The 22,808-nt window shown below is 40.0% G+C and overlaps 1 protein-coding gene across 1 annotated transcript in view; it reads left to right on the top strand.

The window, feature by feature from the left end:
* The window catches only part of GPC6 (glypican 6), a 1,341,038-nt gene that overhangs the window by 1,007,029 nt on the left and 311,201 nt on the right, over nucleotides 1-22,808 (top strand). The window contains exon 4 of the mRNA XM_019486962.2: nucleotides 2,491-2,656. Coding sequence (XP_019342507.1) covers nucleotides 2,491-2,656 — 166 coding nt within the window. The remainder of the gene's footprint in view (nucleotides 1-2,490; nucleotides 2,657-22,808) is intronic.

Below are 22,808 nucleotides of genomic sequence, written 5' to 3'. Positions count from 1 at the left end.
AGGATTGATTAAGGAAAAAAAATCCGATAGCTTCTATCAGCCCATTCAAGCTTTGAGTAATTTTAAAAGGTAAAAATGACATTGCTGTAGACGGGACTGCAAAAAGCATTACTAAGTAAGATACTCTGCTTTTCTCTTTTTTTTTCTTTTTTCTTATTTGAAGATGGGGATGAGAAGTAGGCTTTGAAAATACATATCTAGAAATTGTCAGTAGCAAACAAATTATTTATGGTTGCAAAGCAACTTTTCAGAATAATCTCCAGATTTCACATGCTTATAACTTTCTAAAATATTCATTTTCTGGGCTGAAATTTTCTCTGCTTGGTCTCTGACTAAGATTTTAGAACTTTTGAGCAAAACTCTATTTGGTCTGGTTTTTTGCATGATGAATACCTGAGTTGTTGTGACGAGGAAAAATATATCAAATCATACACTTTTGAACAAATTACAGGCAATACAGCTGCAGTTTATGGTTGAAATATGGCTCTTTACTGAGGCTAGAATTTCAAGGAGCCTAAGGTGTTACGGTGCTTAGCTTCACAACCCACAATTTGAAGTGTGTGCCAGATCCATTCCACCTAGTAGATATGTATGTATACTTTTCAACTCTGTTCAAATATTTGAAAATACATTAATACATCTTTGTTTATAACAATCTGTCATTTTATCCTTAAGACAGAGTCACAGAAAAGCAGAAGTGAAGATTGTTTAGGTGCCTGAAATATGGAGTAGGATCTTGAGCATGCCCCACTCACCTGCTCCCACTTTGTACACATCAAACTCAAAAATGGGGTTCCCCATTCTTAAGGACTGTCTCCAGCATGCTTTGGTGGGGGGGAAGGTGGGAAGATAGGGAAGAAGAGAAGGGAAATACCCTTAAAGCAATCCTCACTGCCTCATTTCTAGGTTTGGTTCCTGGCCTCTGGAGTTAAATGTCAATACCTGGGGAGAGATAAATGCCAAAGTATAGAATCTATGTGAGCAAATATGCTGAAGAGATTATCTGAGCTAACCCATAACAAACTCCGAGGATAGGGGTATTTACTAAGTCTCACTAGCGCTGTAGTTTTAGTATCTAATTCCACTTGGGATTCAGAGCCCTGAAACTTATCCTAGAAACAGGGGCCTAAAGAATTTCGTTCAGACACAAACTCTTCATTTAAAACAAGGGTTGTTGGTGCCAACTTATATAATGCCAACTATAGTTAATAATATGTATTGAAAATAAATATTACTTTCTTCAGTCAATCACATCTACTGGTAATGATCCTAACCAATTGCTCAGTGCAGTCAGTGGGGCCACATCCAAATGAGCATGGCTGCATGTGGCACCATGTACCATGCATTCAGTTGTTCTCTATGCTGCAGGGGAGCAGCGCTGGAGGTGGGGGGGGGGGGGGGGAGTGACCCCTGGATATCCCTGCCACACAGAGCCTGGTCAGCAGCTGCAGCATGGCTCTGGTCAGCCAGGTTTTGAGCAGTACACACTGCCCCCAGTGCACGCTGACACGGGGATAGTGTGCACCACTCAAAACCAGAGCCTGGCTAACCAGAGCCATGCTGTGGCTGCTGGCCAGAGTCCATGTGGCAGGGTCACTGTGGCTGCAGCCCCAGGAGGCCCCCAGGAACCCAGTTAAGGCTGCTGGAGCGAGCCCAGTGCTGGCCCCAGCCTCCCCTACCCCATCTGAGATAACCTGCCACATGCCAGAGGGCGCGTGGCACAGGTGCTCCTCAGGGACAACCAGAAGCAGCAAAAGTGGGCAGCTGCTAGTTGTCCCAGGACACCAAACATCCACGCATGTGTGGACGTGGCCTAGGAGTCTTTCCATTGGCTTCAATGGATTTGGATCAAGTTCATTATGAAAACTTGTATGGTGTTACAGCAATTATGTTACTTACATTGCATCAAATGCATGTTGTGCTGCCTATGAAACACTGCTTGTTGCTTGAGATGATACCAAAGAAAAAATTGACTATGATATTCAAAGTCAAGAGTGGATTTGCATGAATAAGGACTGGTACATCATTTATACCAGTGTAAATATGAATAATTGCATAAAAAGCAGCATTTACTCTGATATAATAAAGATAGTAAAAGGTGACTAGATTAAACTATAATGGTCAATAATGGTTGGACAGTTTTGGACAACTGCAACTCCCATTGTGAACTCTGATGTTAGATATAATCCTATACCTCCCTGCTCATTCTTTAGATTTTTCCTCTGTTTTTCTTTTTATATGTATAAACCTCACGTTGCAGATATGGGGTTGAATTTCACTCCCACCAACATTAGAAAGTAGATCTCTACATTCCCAGAAATCAGCAATGCCTGATCTAAATTAAAATAATTGGCAGGAATTGATTAGTTTCACAGGGGTATTATTAAGGGTTGAGCTCTTGTTATAAAGTGCTCTATTTGAATTTATGGGCTCTCTTAAGATGGAAAGCTGACTTCCTACTTTTTATTTTTATCCCCTCAAACTCTGTAGGTCAGCCCAACCCCAGGGTGCATCCGGGCGCTAATGAAGATGTTGTACTGCCCTTACTGCAGAGGACTCCCCACTGTGAAGCCTTGCAACAACTACTGCCTCAATGTAATGAAGGGCTGCCTAGCAAATCAGGCTGATTTGGATACTGAGTGGAATCTGTTCATAGGTAAGAAGAATGTGTATAATCAGAAATAGAATAAGATGACAATAATAGCAAATATCCACAGAGCTTTGAGAAGACTCCAGGAAATACTGTGGTCAGTATTTACCTGCTTGGAAAAAATGGAGCTTTAAATTAGGCAGCAATTGAATCCCTCTCACTTTTTAATCAAAGTTTCAGGCTTGTAGTAAGAAATCACTGTTCCACCCCAGAGCTGTTCTTATTAGATATATAAAGGTGCTGTGTGAAGGAGAGACTTCCAAGCTGAATTTATTAGACAATACATGAAGCATGTTGAAAATGTTTTGGTTGAAGGTATGATAACAAGTTTAACGTAAGAGTGAGATAAATACTGTATATTAGAAATGTGAAAACTGTGGTCTTGCAGGCTGCACAGATATTAGCAACATATAACCACCCAGAGAGCATAAACTGCAAATCCAGCCTTTCTTAATTCCAATACTGTTGGAATTAATGGCTTATAAAGATAACAGATATGGCAAGTACACTGCTAGTTCAGGGTTTGGGGTTAAAACTTGCCAATGTCTTCCTTTCAGTGTGTTGGATAGAAAAAAGCATCACTATGGCATCAAAATGGAAAAGTGTAGGGACCTCTCACTTAAGAAAAGCTGTGATTCCAGTTATACTCACCCGGTGGATAGGGTGGGCTATACATCAATATAAACAAGTAAATCTTTGAGTACGGTGCACCAAGAACCAACGAGAGACAAATAAAGGACTCTAGTTCTCAAGGATCAACATTTAAAAAAAAAATATATGTAGTGCGAGGATAGGATGATGAGCAAATGATTGTGCAGCAAGAAAAAATAGCTAAATATTTCAGCCTCTAATGAGTTTCATCATGCCACAGAAATTTAAGCTGGATTGATAGAAAATAAAACCAGTTATAAAATGAAAGACAGAACTGCTGACTATGACTAAAGGGAGGAAATTCTGTCTTTGTAATTTGTAAAACAGTGCATGGGCAAACTCATTGTGTCTAATTTCAAACTCCACTGAACATTGTGAGTTTGGAAGTTAGGCTCTGACTTGTATCCTATCAGATTTGAATTCCACTTAGATGAGGTGGTGCAAAAAGGGTCAGAAAAAAGAAAATTGGATGAAAAATGGAGCAGAGAGTAGGCAGAGTGAAAAACAAATAGTGAGAGAATGCTATAAAACCCCTGATGTTTAGAGAGAGTTTAATGAATAAATAATAAAGGGCACCCAGCCTCCTGGCCTTATTTTCTTTTATTTAGTTAAGATCATGGCTTTCAACAGCTGATGGTAAAGAGGAATAAGGGATCTAAGGTGTCTCTTTATTCCACTGGGCTGGCTAACTGCATCCTGGGGAAACAGTATTGTCAGGTGTAGAGCCTACCCAGTTTTACTAGTCCAACCAAGAAGCGAGTAAATGAAGAGGAGGTGTAAGAGAAGCCAATTCACCAGCCACAGCAACTAAGCTAGAGTTAAAAAGAAAGTAATATGCACCTGGTAGCATCCGCACAGATTCCTTCTATCTTGAAGTATAAGAAAAACTTAGAACCAAACTGAGACTAATTCTGTTCTGTATCATGACCAGTGCAAGTGTGAGACACACTTTATTCAACACTTCTGGAACACTACAATCAAACCTTTTTTGGTAGGCATCGTCACAGAGTGTAAAATTATTATCCATTGAACCTTTACGTTAACTTTTTATCTGGGGACATTTTATGGTTAATTTAAAAGAAGGGGTTCATCCCCCTACTTGCTGAGATGATGGCATGTTACAAAAGTAGGAGTGTTAACATTTTTTCACGATCTTGGGAAGGATGGAATAGAATCTTACTGAGATGCCCTATAGATAAAATAAGATCAAGTTCCTACATTTAATAAAAACTATTTTTTTAATTAAAAAAAAAAAGATTAGGAGCAAATGCTGTTCCATTGGGTAAGGTGCCTGAAATAGACTTAGGTGCTTATGGGTGATCCTGTTCCATCCTATTGGAGCCCATGAAAAAACATTCATCTGCTTTTGTGACCTAGTATTATCTTAGCTTTAAGACTAAACCACAAAAATCCTCCAAGGTGGGGGATCCACCCACCTTCTACATTAATTTTTTTCCAGAGACTTGAGCAGGATAGAACAGGATTACACTTAAGCAGCTAAATCTACTTACGTACCTTTTAGGTGAAAAAGGATCTGGTCCTTAGCTTTTAAAGTCTGCAGACACTCATGAAAATGAGGGTAAGCTTTTATGGCTTGATAGAAGGCTTGTTGTACTACACTGAACTGACATGAAAGTTAGCTGTCTATGTAAATACTTGAGGGTTCAGTTCTAATTTATGATATATTACAGCAACAAAAAAACAGCATGTAATATGCTACAGATTCAAATGCATGCTTTGTAGAGGAAAGCAGTCTGTTCTGCAGACACTTCTTTTGTTAAGTGATAGGGAGGCAGTATAAAGCACAATCATTTAGATACATTTTTCTCATACCACCTACACAATTTGCCTAGTACAATCTGAAGAAGCTGAGGGGAGAAAGAGACAGGAAAAATGCAGCTAGTATTTGGAGTAGGTATTCTGTTTTATCCTACTCTGTAAGGCCACTGACAGCTTTGCTGAAGATGAAACTTCTAAGCTTTTCCTTTATGTAGGATTGAAATGCAGTGAGTTGCTTCAGCCAGACGGCTGTCAGGGGCTTTCTAATAACGCATGCAATTCCCCTAGTACTAAACACAACAAACTTCTACTCACTGAATTAAAATGAACGGCAGCACTTTACAGCACCGCTGAGCTATGAGAGATTGGAAATTATGCATGAGCAGTTTTTATTCCTTTTTTTAGTGTTGGGAACCATGCACGAGGAAAAAAAATAATTTTGTGCATTAACAGTCTCTGCGTAGGCAGGATTCCCAAATGCTGTAGCATATTTATATAAGAAGTCAGTTTTTTTCTTCCACCAGCTTCCAGTAGTTTGCATTGTTGCAATATCTTTTTATTTATTTATTTATTTGCAACTATTGATACAGATATGTATTTTTGACTACCTGGACACATTTTATTGACAGGACTGGTTGTTTTGGAAATATTCTACTGTTGTTTTGATTGTTTGGCAGCAACACCAAAAAATCTACAAATGGAAAAAATAAGAATTGGGCTCTCTGACAAACATGTTCTGACTAATTATAAAGTCAAAGCCAAAATCCAGCCATATAGCTGCAAATAAATCTCACATCTACTTTAAGAGCTAAACATCTGGTATTTTCCAAGATTGTATGTGAAAGTTAGTAAGAAGAAAAACAGCTGGAGTAGTATCAGACAATGTATTGTTTCTTTATTTGTGTCACCTTTAAGATGGATATCCTTTTCATGCAGCTTTTTTATTTCAAGGTTTCTTATTTTTCTTGTTTTTTCATTATTGCACAATAATAGCCAAATATTGCACTTCTAATTCAAACTGAAATCCCATGAAACTCAGTGAGAGTTTCTCTCAAGAAAGCATTTAGTAAGGGACAACAGTGGCGAAAAAAAATTATTTTCTGTTGGCCTAAATAAGAGGGGAAGACTTGAGGCTAAAGGGGTCACTTTAGTGTGTATGAGTTACACAGGCTTTTATAATATTTGCTTTGAGGATCTTTGCTTCCAGAGTGTGCTACTTAAAAAACTGCTCTACATTACCCTGTCTGAAACAAAGGTAGTGAGGTGAAATACCAAAAGGTATGTGTGTGTGTGTGGCGGGGGGGGCTAACTTCCAAACTCGCAATGTTCAGTGGAGTTTGAAATTAGACACAATGAGTTTGCACATGCACTGTCTTACAAATTACAAAGACAGAATTTCCTCTCTTTAGTCAGTACAGTCATCCAAAATAGCACACTAGCTACCTTATCATAATAATAGATTGACACCCTTGACCTTAATTTAATTAATTTCCTAACGTGGGTACTTGTAGCAAGTTGCATTTGTAATTCTGTCCCATGGACCAGCTTCTACAGCTGGCGCTAGATATACTTCAAGCACAGCAGGTCTTTCACTACTATCAGTGGAAGATTGCACAAAGATCAAGATGTCTTGCATCACCTAGAGCAGGCACTGGTAACCTACAGTCCATGGGCTGGATTCAGCCCACAACCACTGGGTCCAGCCTGCAGATGTGGGACTTTGGTAGCATTCATCAGTAGGGGGCTTTGGATGTAGGTGCTCTTCCCATACCGCCATAGGGATGAACACAGGCTACAGATGCTCTCTCTTTAATGCCACAGAGAAAAATGGCTATGGCTGATGGGAGCCACTTGCCCAGTCACCTGCTTCTCACCCAAGGTGTGTCATTCTGAACTGCAGCTGGAAAACATTGCCTACCCCTGGCCTAGAGGTATGCATCAGGTAATGTAGCCCAAGAAAGGACTACAGTGGTAGCCCCAGTGGTATGTCCAGTGGTAGATGAAAGCTCTAACTATCTTTGGAAAATATGGGCCCCATAGGAAAACCATTTTTATTGCTCTCTTTTTCTGTAGCTTTTCTTGAATTCATTTCATACCTGTCTTGTCTTCTCTCCTATTCCTGGCTGCATTTTCTTTTCTGTAGCAACTTCCAAATAACTGTTTGTGGGCTTATGCCCACCCCTCTGTTTATCCAATCTATAAGGTTCAGTAGCTTTGGTTAGTAAATGTGTAGATGTTAGTAGGGTGACCATCCATCCCATTTTTCCCAGGACAGTCACAGATTTTGGAGGTCAGTTCTGGCTGCTGGGTGCAGATTAAAATGAACCTCCTGGGCACAGGGAACAGTTCAGCAGTGAATGGAAGTGGCATGGTGCCCCCAGAAAGGCTGCAGGGCAGACTGTCTGTCACAGCATGCTGCTCCATCTTCACCTCTCTGCTGATGCAGGACAGAAGGAGGAAGAGAAGATGGGGTAGGGGGAAAGGGGAAGTGGAGGCAGTGTCCTGGATGTCCTGTATTTCCAGCTGGGATGGATGGTCACCCTAGATGTTTGAGCTGGAACGTTATCACTATGCACTAGAATTAACGCCCAAAATGAATTATTGGTTTCAGGGAGGTTTGTGACTTTCCAGTTTATTGTCTTGAGTTGTGCACAGACTTAGGAAGACAACATTATCCTCATTCAGTTCATGTCTAGAGATTTCTCTTTCTTTTTTTAAGTGAAAACTGGGATTCTACAGAATATAATGTGTAGGAAATTAGCTGGATCCACCCAGTAGCCCAGTTATGATATCTGTGAGTTAGGCAGGTGTTGGTTTTAGTCTGAAATGCTAAAAAAGTCACTGCATTTATAAAAATAATTATACATGCACTTCTTACAATCTTGAAAATGGTTTTGCAATGTGTGCTAAAGAAAATCATGGTTTATCTGCCACACTTCTAAAGAAAATCATAGTTTAACTCCTTTTATTAACTCCTTTTATTAATGCTGGTGAAATCAAGATAATTTTTCTGAAGCTTATGGAGTTCTACTGTTATGCTGCTTTTAACAGTAATAGGAGTTATAGGCAAGAGATTTTTTCCCCAATAGATATCCTGTGTTGAATCAACTGTGCCTTAATTCTGCTGTTTATATTAAGACCAAGACAAACAGTTGAGAATATAAAGAACAATGTTAAAAAAAAATGAGAGATGAGCAAATGGGCCAGATTCTAGCCACAACCACCAAGGTATTACCCTGACTTGGAAGATACCCCTATATGCAAAGTATGGGCCATGCTAGCTTCTAGCATGGGGACGAAGAGCATGATACAGCCATGTTGGACTACAGTTGTAGTCATCTGATTATTCTTTCTTTAGCATTCTGTCTCAGTGGTATAGTTTGGAGCAAGGGTGTCAAACATATGGTCCATGGAGCTCCTGGAGGTGGTAGTAGAGCAAGCAGCAGCAGCATTAACCCTCATGACTCCCTGAACCATTACAGCCATCAGTTGCCTTGCCCCTGAAATCCCCATTGGGGACATGTATTGGTGGCACCATGGTGAGAGACAGGGGTGTTAACCTACACAGCTCCCTGACCCACTACCAGAGGTAGATTCTGGTTTGGTCTGTGGGACAAAATGAATTTGGCACCCATTGCTTAGAGCAACAGCTCAGTTGCTCTACCTTTACCCAAGGCTGGCATAGGCTGGTCCTCAGACCCATAATCACCACTCTCTCTTGCCAGATACCCTGTGCTATCTAGAGCTCAGTCACAGGTGAGAATCTGCCATTGCTATTTTTAATAAATTATTTGATTCACTGTCAGTAGAGAGGTTCTCTGCTGTTGATAAGTGCTCTTTTGTGTCTCTTAAGAATCTCTTGTTTCTTGATGTTGATATGGCATGAGACTTACAGAAGGAAATGTGGTGTACTATCCCTTTTGAAGACAATGGACTACTTTATGCTAATGAAATTCTCTATCAAAAATGTAGATCCTCTATCAAAATGCAAGTGATTATCAATGAAAATATAAAGCTAGTTTTAGTTATTATATACAGAAGCTTATAGAACTATGCACTTTCTCTGTTCTTTGAACATTGCAAAGCACAGGGATAAATACTGCTTTTAAACTGCCAGAGGTCTCTCAGATCTTTCTATCTATTTTTTGTACCGGCTCATCACTACAATATCTGTGCTCTTGAAGCTCTTCTTTCATTCATGAAAAATGCATGCTGTAATTCTGGTAGTATCCTTTACAGTTTCCTTTATCCTACAGATAATACTTCAGTAAACAACATAACTATACTGTGCAAGCAGCTAGACTATTCAGCTATGTGAGAATGTGGGTCTAAAGCTTTCCACTTCGGAAATTTACTGAAAAGAAGAGGGAGAAAAAAGACTTAAACAAAATGTTCTTTTTGCTAACCCCCACTACCATCCCTTCACTTCCTGGAGTGTGCAGCATGTATAGCTATTATACTCCCTTACTGCATTACAGAGAAAAGACTGTCAATCCATTGTAACTGTCAGTAGGAAAATTGTCTCTACTGTTATGCATGTTAATATGAGCACATAAATATGGAACTGAACAGCTCTGATTTCCTGGCATTTGAAGTCCCTATTTTTGCTTTAAATCCATTGGGCTACTATTTCTTGTTGACAGTTATCCCTCGTTGGCATCTCTCTGAAATGCTGAGAGAAGGCAACAGCAATATCATTGACTCAGTGGAGAAGAAAAAGGAGCAATGGCAGGAGCTCAGCGGCCTTGGAGTTCAGAGTGATTTGTTTAAAATGAATTAGAGTTGCAAACATAGTGTTTGTTTGATAGAGATATGTTGATCGGCAAATGTGAAAGCTGACTTTTTTTGCAATGCAAAACATAGGTTTCATTAAAAATCACAATGTGTTTTATATACGGAACCAATAACACTTCATAGTGAAGGTAGCCAGGCACTCCATTATAAACCCTTATTTTAAGTTGGTTACTGCTTAACCAAAGTTTGATCTTTCAGGGTGACATTGTCCAATGTCTCTGGCTCATTTCTTCTGAGAAGTGCTAGTGCAAAGAGTTTCAAGAGACTGACATAAGGGAAAATAAGGTATTGTGCCTTCCAGGATTTGGAGGAGAACTGTAAACTCTTGTTAACTTGTCACAGGGATAATTCATCACTATGGTTTTCTTAATGCACTGAATCTGCATCTCAATCCTACTGGTTTACACACACAATGCTTTGGCTAATTTGTCATCTGTTAAAAGAATAATTAGTCATTACGAATATGCACACACAGTAAATCACAGTGGAATTTGTTCCTAATAGTCAACTTAGTAATTTGCTAACTAGTTGTACTTTCCCTAGCATCTGAAAAAAAAATTCCTCCGCTATCTAGGAAGTACTTACATGAGCCACTTACTGTGCGTCACAGTGTCTTTTAGGGGTTGTTTACAGGGCACCAGGCAGCACCATGCTGAAACGTGCTGCTGCCTTGCTGGACACATTGTGCCCAGTCTGTGTACTACATTTTTAAACAGAAGTAATCCAGCTCCAGGGGCCTCTACAGTCCCAACTGTTTGTTTTAATAACAGTAGATTTCCTGGCACCACAGTGCATAGCCTGGTCATAACTGGTAAAATGAAATTAGATATATTAAATCTCACAACACCCCTGCTCAGAATAGGAAAATTGTATGTGCAAAATGAGGCCTTAAAAGCAGAATCCTGCTTCACATAGTGAATGACCAAAGTGCAGTGTGCAGCCAACTCAAAGTTACCTGACTAAAAAGAATGGCCAATTCTATTATTGCCTCTCAGTGTGCAGATGTCTGCATTATAGAAATAGATTCACCCTCCAAGATGCACAGATAGCTCCCTATTCCTATAATAGGAGCTCTTAATACCCAGAGAAGATAATAGAATCACCCCTACACTTTAATTGAGTAACTCAGAGTTGGTTGCAAGATGCACTTCAGTTGGCCACTAGCTGAAATAAAATTCTGTGTAAGTGTCATACAATGTGACAGTTACAAATATAGGAATACAATCCAGGAGACCCAATTCCCATTTTATACTCCTCCACTAGACTTCCTCTATAGATATTCTTTCCATCTGAAATGAATTATGACAATGAATGAAGGTGAAGGAAAAGAGCCCATGTTGTTGGGTGTTTGTATAGCAGATAGCACAATGTGTCCCTAAGCGTGTTCAGAACCTGTGTGTACTAGTACAGTATAAATGGCTCACAATAGGGCCCAATAATTTAGAATGGATCCTTAAAAAGAGAAAAGGTGAGATTTTGAGTTCCAGTTCCTTTCTTCACTCCACATTCCTTCATGTCATTTTCCACCAACGTGAAATTACTTATTAGCACACATGGGCTATACTTAGAGACTGCATCAATGGACATTTTCTCTATGTTTGAGTTCAGTGGAAGTGGTGGGGAAGCTGTTTTGATACTGCCTTTCCAAATGCCATGAGTAAGTACTGTGGCTTTACAGAAGGTATGTTTAGAAATGGGAAAATATACTCATTATTTATTACCCCAGTTCCTCCTCATTCAAGCATTATAACATTGCACTCTTCCTTGCTCTCTAAACTCTCTGAGAAATCCTTATTTTCAGGAATGCAGTAAATAGAACTTTTGTTCTAGATGATTTTCTATGTTACCACCTAATTTTCCAGAAATCTCATCACATACTGCAGTGTAGTTGTGTCTACAAAGCTTAAGTAGTTATTGAGATATATTTCTTTCATTTTTCCTTTCCTATGGTAGTGGAAAATGTGTGGAAAAAATGGTGTTTTCTTATTAAATGAAAGCAGTTGTACTGTTTTATTTTCACAAGGGCATCCCTTGAGTAGGTGTTACACTAACCTATCTCATCACCCCCACCCCCCAGCACTAGCCCAGTTACAGCTTGAAGCAACTCTTCTAATTACAAAATCTCTAGGATTCCCCAGATATAGAGTACCTTGAGATGAAAATACAGCAGCAGAAGTAGCAATCTCCTATAATACAGCATTATATAGTCATTCTAGTCCTCTGAATGGATGGCATGCAAGATGTTAAAATCCTTAACTGAAACTGCAATAGCTCATGTAAGTATTATACGGGCCTGGACCAAAAGCCAGAGTTGAAGCACACACAGACTTTTAGTTGTCAGTGACCTACCCAAACACCTAGATTCACAAAGCTTCATTCTTTGTAACACTGATCCCTTCCTAATACACAGGAAAATTTGGTTAATCATACCAAGCTAATGAAATCTGCTTCTAAGCAATTAGTTGTTTCCATAGTTTAATAGCTGAAAATCTAGGGTGGGTGGTTTTAAGCTTTATTTTGGCAAATGAAAACTCTCTTTCTAAGGTACTGTTATTTTATAAAGTGCTGGTACCAGGAACAAATCAAAAATCCCTTTGGGCCCAACTTGAAGCAAACAAGGTAATACCATAAGTGAAATAAGAACAATGTTGAAAAGTTAGAAAAGTTTTTTCTAAATAGCATGTCTTTGAAATTTACCAGCAGCTCTCTGCTGGAGGGTTAAGTTGTCATTATGAATATGTTAGTTAATCTTTCCAAATTATGTACAGTTACACAAGGAAGTATTATTTTACTGGGAAGCATGAACACCATATCAGTGCCTTAACCCTATAAGTATATTGTCATAAATCCCAACATTTTTCTGATTCTAATCCTTGATGCATTTAATTTGATGACCTAAAATTTTCCCAAAATTCTGTATTTTTTTTTAATATTGCTGTGTAATAGAAAATATTTTGATGAAATATTGAGATGTTTGCCTGCAGCTATATAGCAAGTTACACCTCAAGGATAGCTCTATGAAGAATTTCAAAGAGAATGTGAATCTTTTCCTTGCTGGCGAAGATTCCACCTCTTTTCTTCCTGCATAAATCATTTTCTTTTGGTTGCAATGTAAAGTTTTGTTCTGTTGTATTTTGTTTTCTCTCTTCTCTTTTGCTATATATAGATACTCTATATCTTGGATACAGGAAGGAAAGAATGCTTAAATAGAACTGACAGCATCGGTTCAGGAGTGGTATTGGTGTCACTAGAAGCCATTGCTTGCCAACACTCTTATCATCCTGTGATCTAGACATGCTCTCATATGGTAATAACAGCCTGTGTGGTCTAGTGAAGAAGTGTTTTGTCTTTCATGACAAAAATCAGCTTTTACACATTTATGCCTTTGATTTTTTTTCACTGACCTTGGTCCTTATTAAACAATTATGGAGCTTATAGAGGAAGACAAAGAAACAAAATGCTAAAAACTTTTTTTTAAAAAGACAATGTGAAAAAGCGACCCACAGAAATGTGAATCATTACATCCAGTTATATAGCAATTAGTACTCCTTAATGCCATTTATATTGTGAATTAACCTTCGGGAGTTTAAGCTCCCATGACATGCATTTTTCATTTAGCTACTAGAAAGCAAATACTGAACTTTCAACATCAATAGTAAGTCACCTCTTAATATCAGCCTTCCATTTGCAGAGCACCGCTAGACATCTTGCTCTCTATTAACAGTAAAAACTGAGATGACCACGCCCTGAATACTATTGGTTTAAAGGATAAGGGTTGAAACCTGTCCCTGGAAGTTTTGTTATTGACTTCAACAGAAGTCAGAATGCTGCAGTGGCATCCCTAAAACCAGGGTATGCAAAGAAAGAACATTATATTTTTGCCTCCAAATCTCCTTCAGTGCATGTCACACCAGTGCCCTAAACTCAACAAAACCCTGCTGGGGGAGGGGGTAGGCCAAAATCACAAGCTGTACCACAGAAAATGGGAAATAAAAAGAAGCAAGCAATTAAATTATTACAGCATGAACTACTAAAGTATGTCATATTCACAAGTACATACACATAACAGGTCCTATCACTTTCATAACTAAGAACACTGAATGTGGAAAATTTAACCATTGTAATAGACCAATGGTTATACACCTACACTGACCTTTAGTTAAACTTAAGCACTCTTATTTTAACACGCTAGCCAGAGAGCCTAATAAATGGGTTTTAGGGTTTTACCTTGATTAAACTAATATTACATTAACAGTGGTAATATTTACAGTTGTAGTACTTTGTGAATTACATTTCATGCATACCTTCAAAGGAAAATGTTTATGTATATTAGTGATTCTCAGTCAGACTGCTGCCAGATCCTTTTAAGGGTGTAGCACAATAAATTTAAGTGCTGTTCAATTTAAAACACATATACATGATTCACAGGATAAACCTAGAGTTTTCAAATAGGAATCTGTAGTGTCAAAACCATTTTCACCTGATTTCTTTGCAAGAGATGAATCTCTTTATGCTTTTTCCCATAGCCAAGGAACAAGTGAAAGCTGAGAGCTGTCATTTTCTGCAGCATTTTCTGAGGGGTGACTTGAATCTAAAAAGGTTGAGAACCACTGATGTGTATGTTACCAGGAACTAAACTGTTAATCATCTAATCATTTTATGGGTTGAACTGCTCTTGTGTGCAATGCCATGCACTTCTTTGAAATTAGTATCTTTTTATTTTTAACCCCTCATTCTTTGCTAAGTTTTTATAACAGTTAGAAAATGAAACAATTCCATTTCTTCAGTTTGGAAGATTTGTCTTAGTGGGAGAGATGGGAGATGGATGCTCTGATCTATGCTGATGGCTAAAAACATATTTATTACAGGAAATCCTCTTGTATCCCAGATATTAATGACTGACATTGCCATCTTAGTCAGCTGAATGTGTTCAGATAAATTTGCTTTAAATTATTAGGCAGTTTTGAATCCTTTCATAATATTTATTTTAACTGTCTTCTCCATGCATGATTAATACATTCCTACAGTATCGATCAATCTTTCCTTGATGTAAATGCCTAATACACTGGATGTGGAAACATAAGAGTCATGAGACTTTGTATATTGGAGAGGAAGCCTAAGAGATTACTTTCCATCCCTCTGGCATCCCATGCCTTAAATCACTTTCCTGGGATCAAGTGCCTAATTTATTGGCAGCGGGGCACCAAAGTGGGGCACTTAATGAACCAGTCTAAGTTTTGCCCTTGAGCTTTTGCCACTTTCTTACATCAGCCTCTTCAACACTCCACTATTTAAAGATCATACTTTTCAAACGTAAAGAAACTTGAATTTTAGGGGGTTTATGATATTTCAATAAATTTCCCCCAGAATACAAATAAGGAGGATTTCACTAGATAAGGATTCCGCTGGATAAGGATTCCACTGATGTCAAGAGTCTATAAACATAAGAACCCTTTTCTTCCTGAAATAAAAGGAAAAAAAGTTTGGTCAACTGTTGTTTGCTTCCAGGTGATCAACAGAAAGCAACATTTTTGTCAGTACCTAAATATATTATTTTCATTTGAGAGCAAAGTCTGATAGTTTAAATTTTCACCACCTGGACATATCAAAGTAGTGTTATAAATATTTGTACTATGAATAATACAAATAACATAGGTATAACTGTTATATGAGTAATAAAATATCTGTGACTGATACAGCAGGTGCTTAACAGTGTCTTCCAACCAACCTGAGAAGAAAAAGTTAATTAAAATTTTCCCCATTTCCTCATATCTGAATAATAATTACTGTAATCCTCAGTGCTACAATTTACAGAATGTGAGCATGGATTGTAACATTTGCCAAAAGGATTGTACTTTTTCCATCCAAAAAAAAAGCTAGGGTGTCAAACATACCTTCTAGCAGGCCATTAGTAGATGTACAACAGTTGCTGCTGACCTGAGAGGAGCCTTCAGAGTCAGGATGTAGCCCAGGGCCTGGGGTGAGTTGACACCTCTGTTCTAATCCAAACTATGTATTTTTACAGTGCTTATTCTCATGGTATCCACATACCACATATATGCACAAAATATGTTGCATTCTGTGGTGGTCTTTGGGTCACAGCACCAGCTGCTAACCTACCCCATTGAAAATAGAAAGAAAAAACAAACAAAAAAATACCCTACTTACCGTAACCACTACAAGTTCCTCTCTCATTTTTTCATAAGTATTTCCATGCTGTTGTAATTTTCTCACCCACAGCATTTTGAAACGGTTAATTAAACTGAAGAATATTATCCATCTATAATACCTGTCATAGATGAAAACAAACTACATTTATGGATGAGTGCAATAACCTTCTTCTGGAACCATATTCTGCAACCCCGGCAGCAAAGCTCCCCTGAACATATGTCCAGCAGAGGCAGCTAAGCTCCCTCCCACCATGTGCACAGCATTGGCAGCCCAGCTCCCCACCTTGCTCCCATCTCACCACTGTACACACAACATGTTCAGCCCAGTTTCCGCCTGTGCACACAGTATGAGTAGGCCAGCTCTCTCCCGTCACATGCACAGCATGGGCACCCTGGATCCCTCCTGCTGCATTGCCCCCTCCCAGGAGTGGGGGCAGGAAGCAAATGCTTGGGAGGGAGGAAGAGTTCAAAGCCCCCAGTCACTGCTGCATCCAAAGCAGTGAGGGGACTGGCAACTGGATAGGAGTCCATGGACTGCATGCTATCCCTCTATGGGATACCTGTAGCCCAGGGCCTGCTAGGTGGACAGCTCTAGTCAGTGGTCTTGCTGAAAAGTACATAAAACTGCACATAGTCTGAGAACTTTTGCTAAAAATTCTCCAAGCTGGAAATTATTTTGGGTCATGAAACTGACTCCAGCTCAGACTTTTTGTCCCAGACATTAGCATAATTCTTCTTTAAAAAGCTGTCAGTATATATATCCTGAACCTTTTTGATGAGCTGTCACAACACAAAGAGTAGAGAAGTGGATTCCTGGATCAATTTTGGATTTCAAGAATCATAGAAAATTATAGTTTGAACGGACCTCAGGAGGCCATCTAGTCCAGTCACTGCACAAAACAGGACCATCCCGAACTAGATCATCTCAGTCAAGGCTTTATCTAGCCAGGTCTTAAAAACCTCCAAGGATGGAGTTTTCCCTTCTCTGGGTAGCCTGTTCCAGTGCTTCACTACTTATTGTGAGAAAGTTTTCCAAATATCTAACCTAAACGTCTTCCTGAAACTTGAAATTATTTCTCCTTTTTCTGTTATCTGCCACCACTGAAAGTGGTCTAGCTCCATCCTCTTTGGAACCACCCTTCAGGTAGTTGAAGGCTGATATTAAATCCTGTCTCAGTCTTGTCTTCTCCAGACTAAATAAACCCAGATTCCTTAGCCTCTCCTCATAGGCCATTTCCCCATTGCCCTCTGCAGAACTCTCTCCAATTTTTTCACCTCCTTTCTGTAGTGGGGCCCCAAAAGTGGACACAGCACTCCTGATGTGGCCTTACCAGTGCCAAATAGAGGGAAATAATCACTTGCCCCACTCTGCTGGCAACGGTCCTACTAATGCAGCCCAGTATGCCATCACCCTTCTTGGCACCAAGGGCACACTTGGTTCATATTCAGCATATTGTCCACTCTAACCCCCAGGTCCTTCTCTGCAAAGCTCAGCTAGTTGATCCACAGCCTATACTGGTGCATGGGATTGTTCTGTCCTATGTGCAGGACTTTGCACTTGTCCTTAATTGAACCTCATGAGATTTCTCTTGGTATCATCCTCAAATTTGTCAAGGTCTTTCTGAATACTTGCCCTACCCTCCAACATATCTACTACTTCCCCCAGCTTGGTGTTAGTTGCATACTTGCTGTGGGTGCACTCCATCCTCTCTTCCAGGTTCTTGATGAAGATCTTGACAAAACTGGCCCCAGGACTGACCCTTGGGTCACTCCACTAGATACAGCTGCCAGCTAGACAGAAAGCTATTAATTACTATCCTATGAGTCCAACAGTCCAGCCAGGTTTTTATCCACCTTACAGTCCATTCATCCAACCAGGACTTCCTTAGCTTGCTTGTTGTGAAAGATTATATCAAAAGCCTTGCTAAAGTCAATGTATAGCACATCCATTTGTCTCCCCACATCCAGAGCCAGTCACCCCATCATAGACTGCAGTTGGTTTGGTCAGGCATGACTTGCCCTTGGTGAATCCATGATGACTGCTCCTAATCATAGAATAGAAGGACCGGAATGGACCTATAAGATCACAAAGTCTGGTCCCCTGCCATTGGCAGGAGGTTATTGGGCTCAAATGAGCTCAACGCCAGGGATGGTAACTGTACCACCTTTGTTGGGAGAGTGTTCCAGATTCTAGATACCCTTACAGAAAAAAAGTTTTTTCTTATGCCCAGCTTAAATTTTTCCAGTCTTTCTATTCCATTGGACCACATCCTCCCAAGGGGTGCCTTTCTGAAGAGTTTCTCCCATAGATCTTGTTGTTCGCCCCTGATATATTTGTAGGTAACTATCAGGTCACCTCTCAGTCTTCTCTTACTCAGGCTGAACAAACCCAGTTCTCAGAGCCTCTCTTCATGGGACCTATCCCCCAGGCCCTTGATCATGTGGGTGGCCCTTCTCTGTACTCAATTGAACTCATCCACATCCTTCTTGAAGTGCATTGGCCAGAACTGGACAGAGTACTCCAGCTGTGGTTTTACCAACACTGAGTAGATGGGGAGGAGCACTTCTCTGGTTCTATTGGCAACACATTGGCTGCTGCACACTAGAGTTCTATTTGCCCTGTTGGCAACTTCATTGCATTGTTGGCTCATATTCATCTTCTGGTTGATTGTCACCCCCAGGTCCCTTTCAGATGTGGTGTCAACCAGTGGACCACTAACCATTGTGTAGGTGTGGTAAAGGTTCTTCCTAACCAGATGAAGGACCCGGCACTTGTCCCTACTGAACTTTATCTGATTTCGTTCAGTCCATAGGACCAGCCTGTCAAAGTAATTCTGGATCCTTGCCCTGTCCTCAAATGTGCACACATTTCTCCACTGCTTGGTGTCATCTACAAACTTAATCATTGCACTTTCCACTCCCTCATCCAGGTCGTTGATAAAGATGTTAAAGAGTACAGGCCCAAGCATTGATCCCTGGGGGACACCACTGGTGATGGCCATCCAGGATGAGGCCATCCCATCAATTACAACTTGCTGGGATTGGCCTCTGAGCCAATTGCTAACCCATCTGTTGACTGGTCCAGGCCAGTGCCCTCCAACTTAATTGAGAGGATCTCGTGGAATACAGTATCAAAGGCCTTGAAAAAGTCTAGATATATGACATCAACCCCATGTCCCATGCCCAGCCGGTTAGTTAACTGGTCATAAAAAGACACCAGGTTTGTTAGGCATGACCTCCCCTTGGCAAAGCCATGTTGGTTGTTTCTTACTACTCCATCTGTTATGAGCTTGTGGTTGATAGCTTCCTTTACAATTTTTTCAAAGATTTTTCCCAGGATCGAAGTCAGACTGACTGGTCTCTAGTTTGCAGGGTTGCCCCTCTTCCCTTTGTTAAAGATGGGCACCATGTTAGCCTTCTTCCAGTCATTCAGGACCATTCCTGGGTTCTATGACTCTTCAAACAGCCTTGCCAGAGGCACCAATGTGAGTTCAGTCAGTTCTTTCAGGACTCTTAGATGTCAGTCATCTGGCTCAGCCAACTTAGAAACATCCAGATGGTCTAAGAGTACCTTCACCTGTTTAGGATCAATTTTATGTGGACTGCTGTCATCACTGTATTCTCCGGATAGGTGATGAGTTCCCATCTGGTTTCAAGAATACTGATGTGAAGTAAGTATTGGGAAGCTTAGCCTTTTTGTGGGGATCAACTGTGGGCTTCCCCTATGTATTCAGTAGGGATTCCACAGTTGAGCTTGATTTCTTCTTGCTCCCAATGTACCTACAGAAGGACTTTTTGTTGTCTTTGATTTCAGATGCCATCTTGATCTCTATGTATCTCCAAAACTTTCTTTGTCTCATACCTACAGACCCTGGCCATGTGAGTGTACTGCTCTCTAGATGTTGAGCTGTTTTTCCATTACATGTATGCTTCTTTTCTTCTTTTTATGGAACTTCTCAATGTCCCTACTGAGCCAAGCAGGTCTCTTGGCCCCTTTCCCTCTTTTTGACCATATGGAGATGGCCTCTTTCTGAGCAGTGAGAATTGCCTCCTTAAGGAAGTGCCACCATTCCTGAATTCCTGGATCATCCAGTCACTGGTTGTAAAGGGCCTTTCTAACTAGACTCCAGAGTTTACCAAAGTCTGCCCTTCTGAAGTCTAGAACTTCTGTTCTACTGGCACAATTCCTAGCCTTTTGGTAGATGGTGAATCTGATCAGATTGTGATCACTGTTGCCTAGAGTACCCCCAACCTTCAGGTTGCCTACCATGTCTTCCTCTTTGGTCAATCACTGTCTTCTCCAAATGCTTAGAAATGGAGTTCTTAAGCAGCTGCTTCATGATTTTTCCAGGGGCTGAGGTGAGGCTGACTGGTCTGTAGCTCCCCATATCCTCCTCCTTCCCTTTCTTGGGAAGATGGGCAGTATATTTGCCCTTTTCCAATCATTCTGGACCTTTTCTGATTGCCACAAGTTTTGAAAGATAATGGCCAGTGGCTCTTCAATCACATCAGCCAACTCCCTCAGCATCCTCAGTTGCATCACATCTTGCCCCATGGACTTGTACATGCCCATCTTTTCTAAATAGTCCCTAACCTGTTCTTTTTCCACTGTCAACTTCTCATCTCCCCAAAATTTGCTGCCAGGCGCAGAAGTTTGTAAACTGGCCTTGTCAGTGAATTCTGAGGTTAAAAAGTTATTGAGTACTTCAGCCTTTTCCACATCATCTGTCACTAGGTTGCCTCCTCCATTCAGTAAGGGACCCAGACTTTCCCCGCTATTCCTCTTGTTGCTGACATAGTTATAGAAACCCTTCTTGTTACTCTTCATGTCCCTTGCTAGTTGCCACTCCAATTACGCTTTGGCCTTCCTGATTTCATCCCTGCATGCCTGAGCAATAGTCTTATACTCCTCCCTACTTGTTGTCCAAGTTTCCACTTCTTGAAAGCTTCCTTTTTGTGTTTTAGCTCACTGAGGAGTTCCTGCTAAGCCAACCTTGTCTTCTGCTAGTTTTCTGCTTCATCTTGCTAGTTTTCCTGCACATCAGGATGGTTCATTCCTGTGCCCTCAGTAAAGTTTCTTTAAAAGACAATCAGGACTTCCTTCCTTCTCAGACTGGCCTCCCAGGGGATCCTGACCTTCAGAGTGAGTCAAAGACTGCTTTTCTGAGTCCAGCGTCTGTACTCTGCTGCTTTCCTTCCTTCCTTTCCTCAGGATCATGAACTCAATCATCTTGTGATTTCTGCCACCCAAATTGTAATCCACTATTACATTCCCCACCAAATCTTCCCTGTTTGTGAGCAACAGGTCAAAAAGGGCATGGCTCGTAGTTGGCCTCTCCAACACTTATACCAGGAAGTTGTCCCCAACACTCTCCAAAAACTATCTGGATTGCCTGTGCGCTGCTCTATTGCCCTCCCAGCAGATGTCAGGGTGACTGAAGTCCCCCATGAGAACCTGGGCCTGAGATCTGGAAACTTCTGATAGCTATTTAAAAAAAGGAAACTGTTAGCTGTCTTTCACTGGAATCAAACGTATAGCTTCCTGAGTTCCATCAGACCCTCACATACAGTAAGTTTTATTCCAACTTGTAAAAATAACAGTGTTACTATGAGAAGAGGATTTGTGTTTTTTCAACACTTTTTTGAAGATTTCTGAAGATTTATAACAAACAATATTTTAAAATTGCCATTTAATCAGTGGTTACAGGATATGCATGCTCCATGATTTTCATGCCTTTTTTCTTACATTCTTTTGAATACATATAATGAATTGCCATTGTCATAAAATTTAGTGCAAATGAATTGGTTATGAAATTTTATTGATTTCAATAGAAACTTGATGGCCATTCAATTCCCTTCCTTTTGGTCTCAATTCTGTAGCTTGTTATTGTCAAAAGGTTCTGTTTTCTATCATCTCCCATTCATTTAAACAAAAATGTTTTAGCTGTCAACTTCCAATTGCTTAATTAATATTATAGCATATGTTATTTTTATTAATATACACTGTGCTTCCATAAAGGAGCCTTAAACAGGAATCAGTTTGTTAAACAGACATGCACAATCACAGATCCTGTCCTGAAGACAATATAGCCTGAAGGTATATTAGGTTTAGAGGTTTTCCCCAGTTCTGGCACCAGTACAAACTCTAATGTAGACAGGAAAAACTATTATTTTTACCACTCCTGTTTATCTGAGTATAAGCAAAACCTAAGAAAACATAATAAATAAATAGGAGAGGGAAGGCAGATAAATTTTAGATACAAATCTAATGACATTTTTAGATACAAAGCTACCCCTATTTTTTAAATTAGTTACTAATTAAGGGGGGAAATTAGATCTTCGAACTTTTCCTACTACATTTAGAGTACATCTAGAATTTAGAAGAGGAGGGAGTTCAAGGATAATTTTTGTTAACTAATACTTTAATGAACAAGAATGAAGGAGATTAAATTAAAAAATGCATTCAAGTAAATGCCTCAAGCTACTATCCACAGAACTGTAGCCAGAGGGTTAGATTACACATTACAATTAGTGTTAAGAGCACTTAAAACTTGAATGATCACATGTTCAAGCTCGTTAACTAGTGCTAAGTGCCCTGCCTTAGAGTTATGCCACTTGAAAAAAGGATTATTTGTGTTGTGCAATTGGATTTTGCTTCACTTCTAAATGTTCTATGGAGATCAAACAGCCTATTTGCTGTCCTCCAGCATCCAGGAGGCACAGCTCTTAAGCAGACTAGGAGTTCTCCTGGAGTCTGATACCCC

The sequence above is a fragment of the Alligator mississippiensis genome, chromosome 1, assembly GCF_030867095.1.
Source record: "Alligator mississippiensis isolate rAllMis1 chromosome 1, rAllMis1, whole genome shotgun sequence".
In the NCBI taxonomy this organism is placed as follows: Eukaryota; Metazoa; Chordata; order Crocodylia; family Alligatoridae; genus Alligator; species Alligator mississippiensis.
The sequence above is the reverse complement of the archived record's forward strand: the minus strand, read 5'-3'. Positions and strand labels throughout refer to the sequence as shown.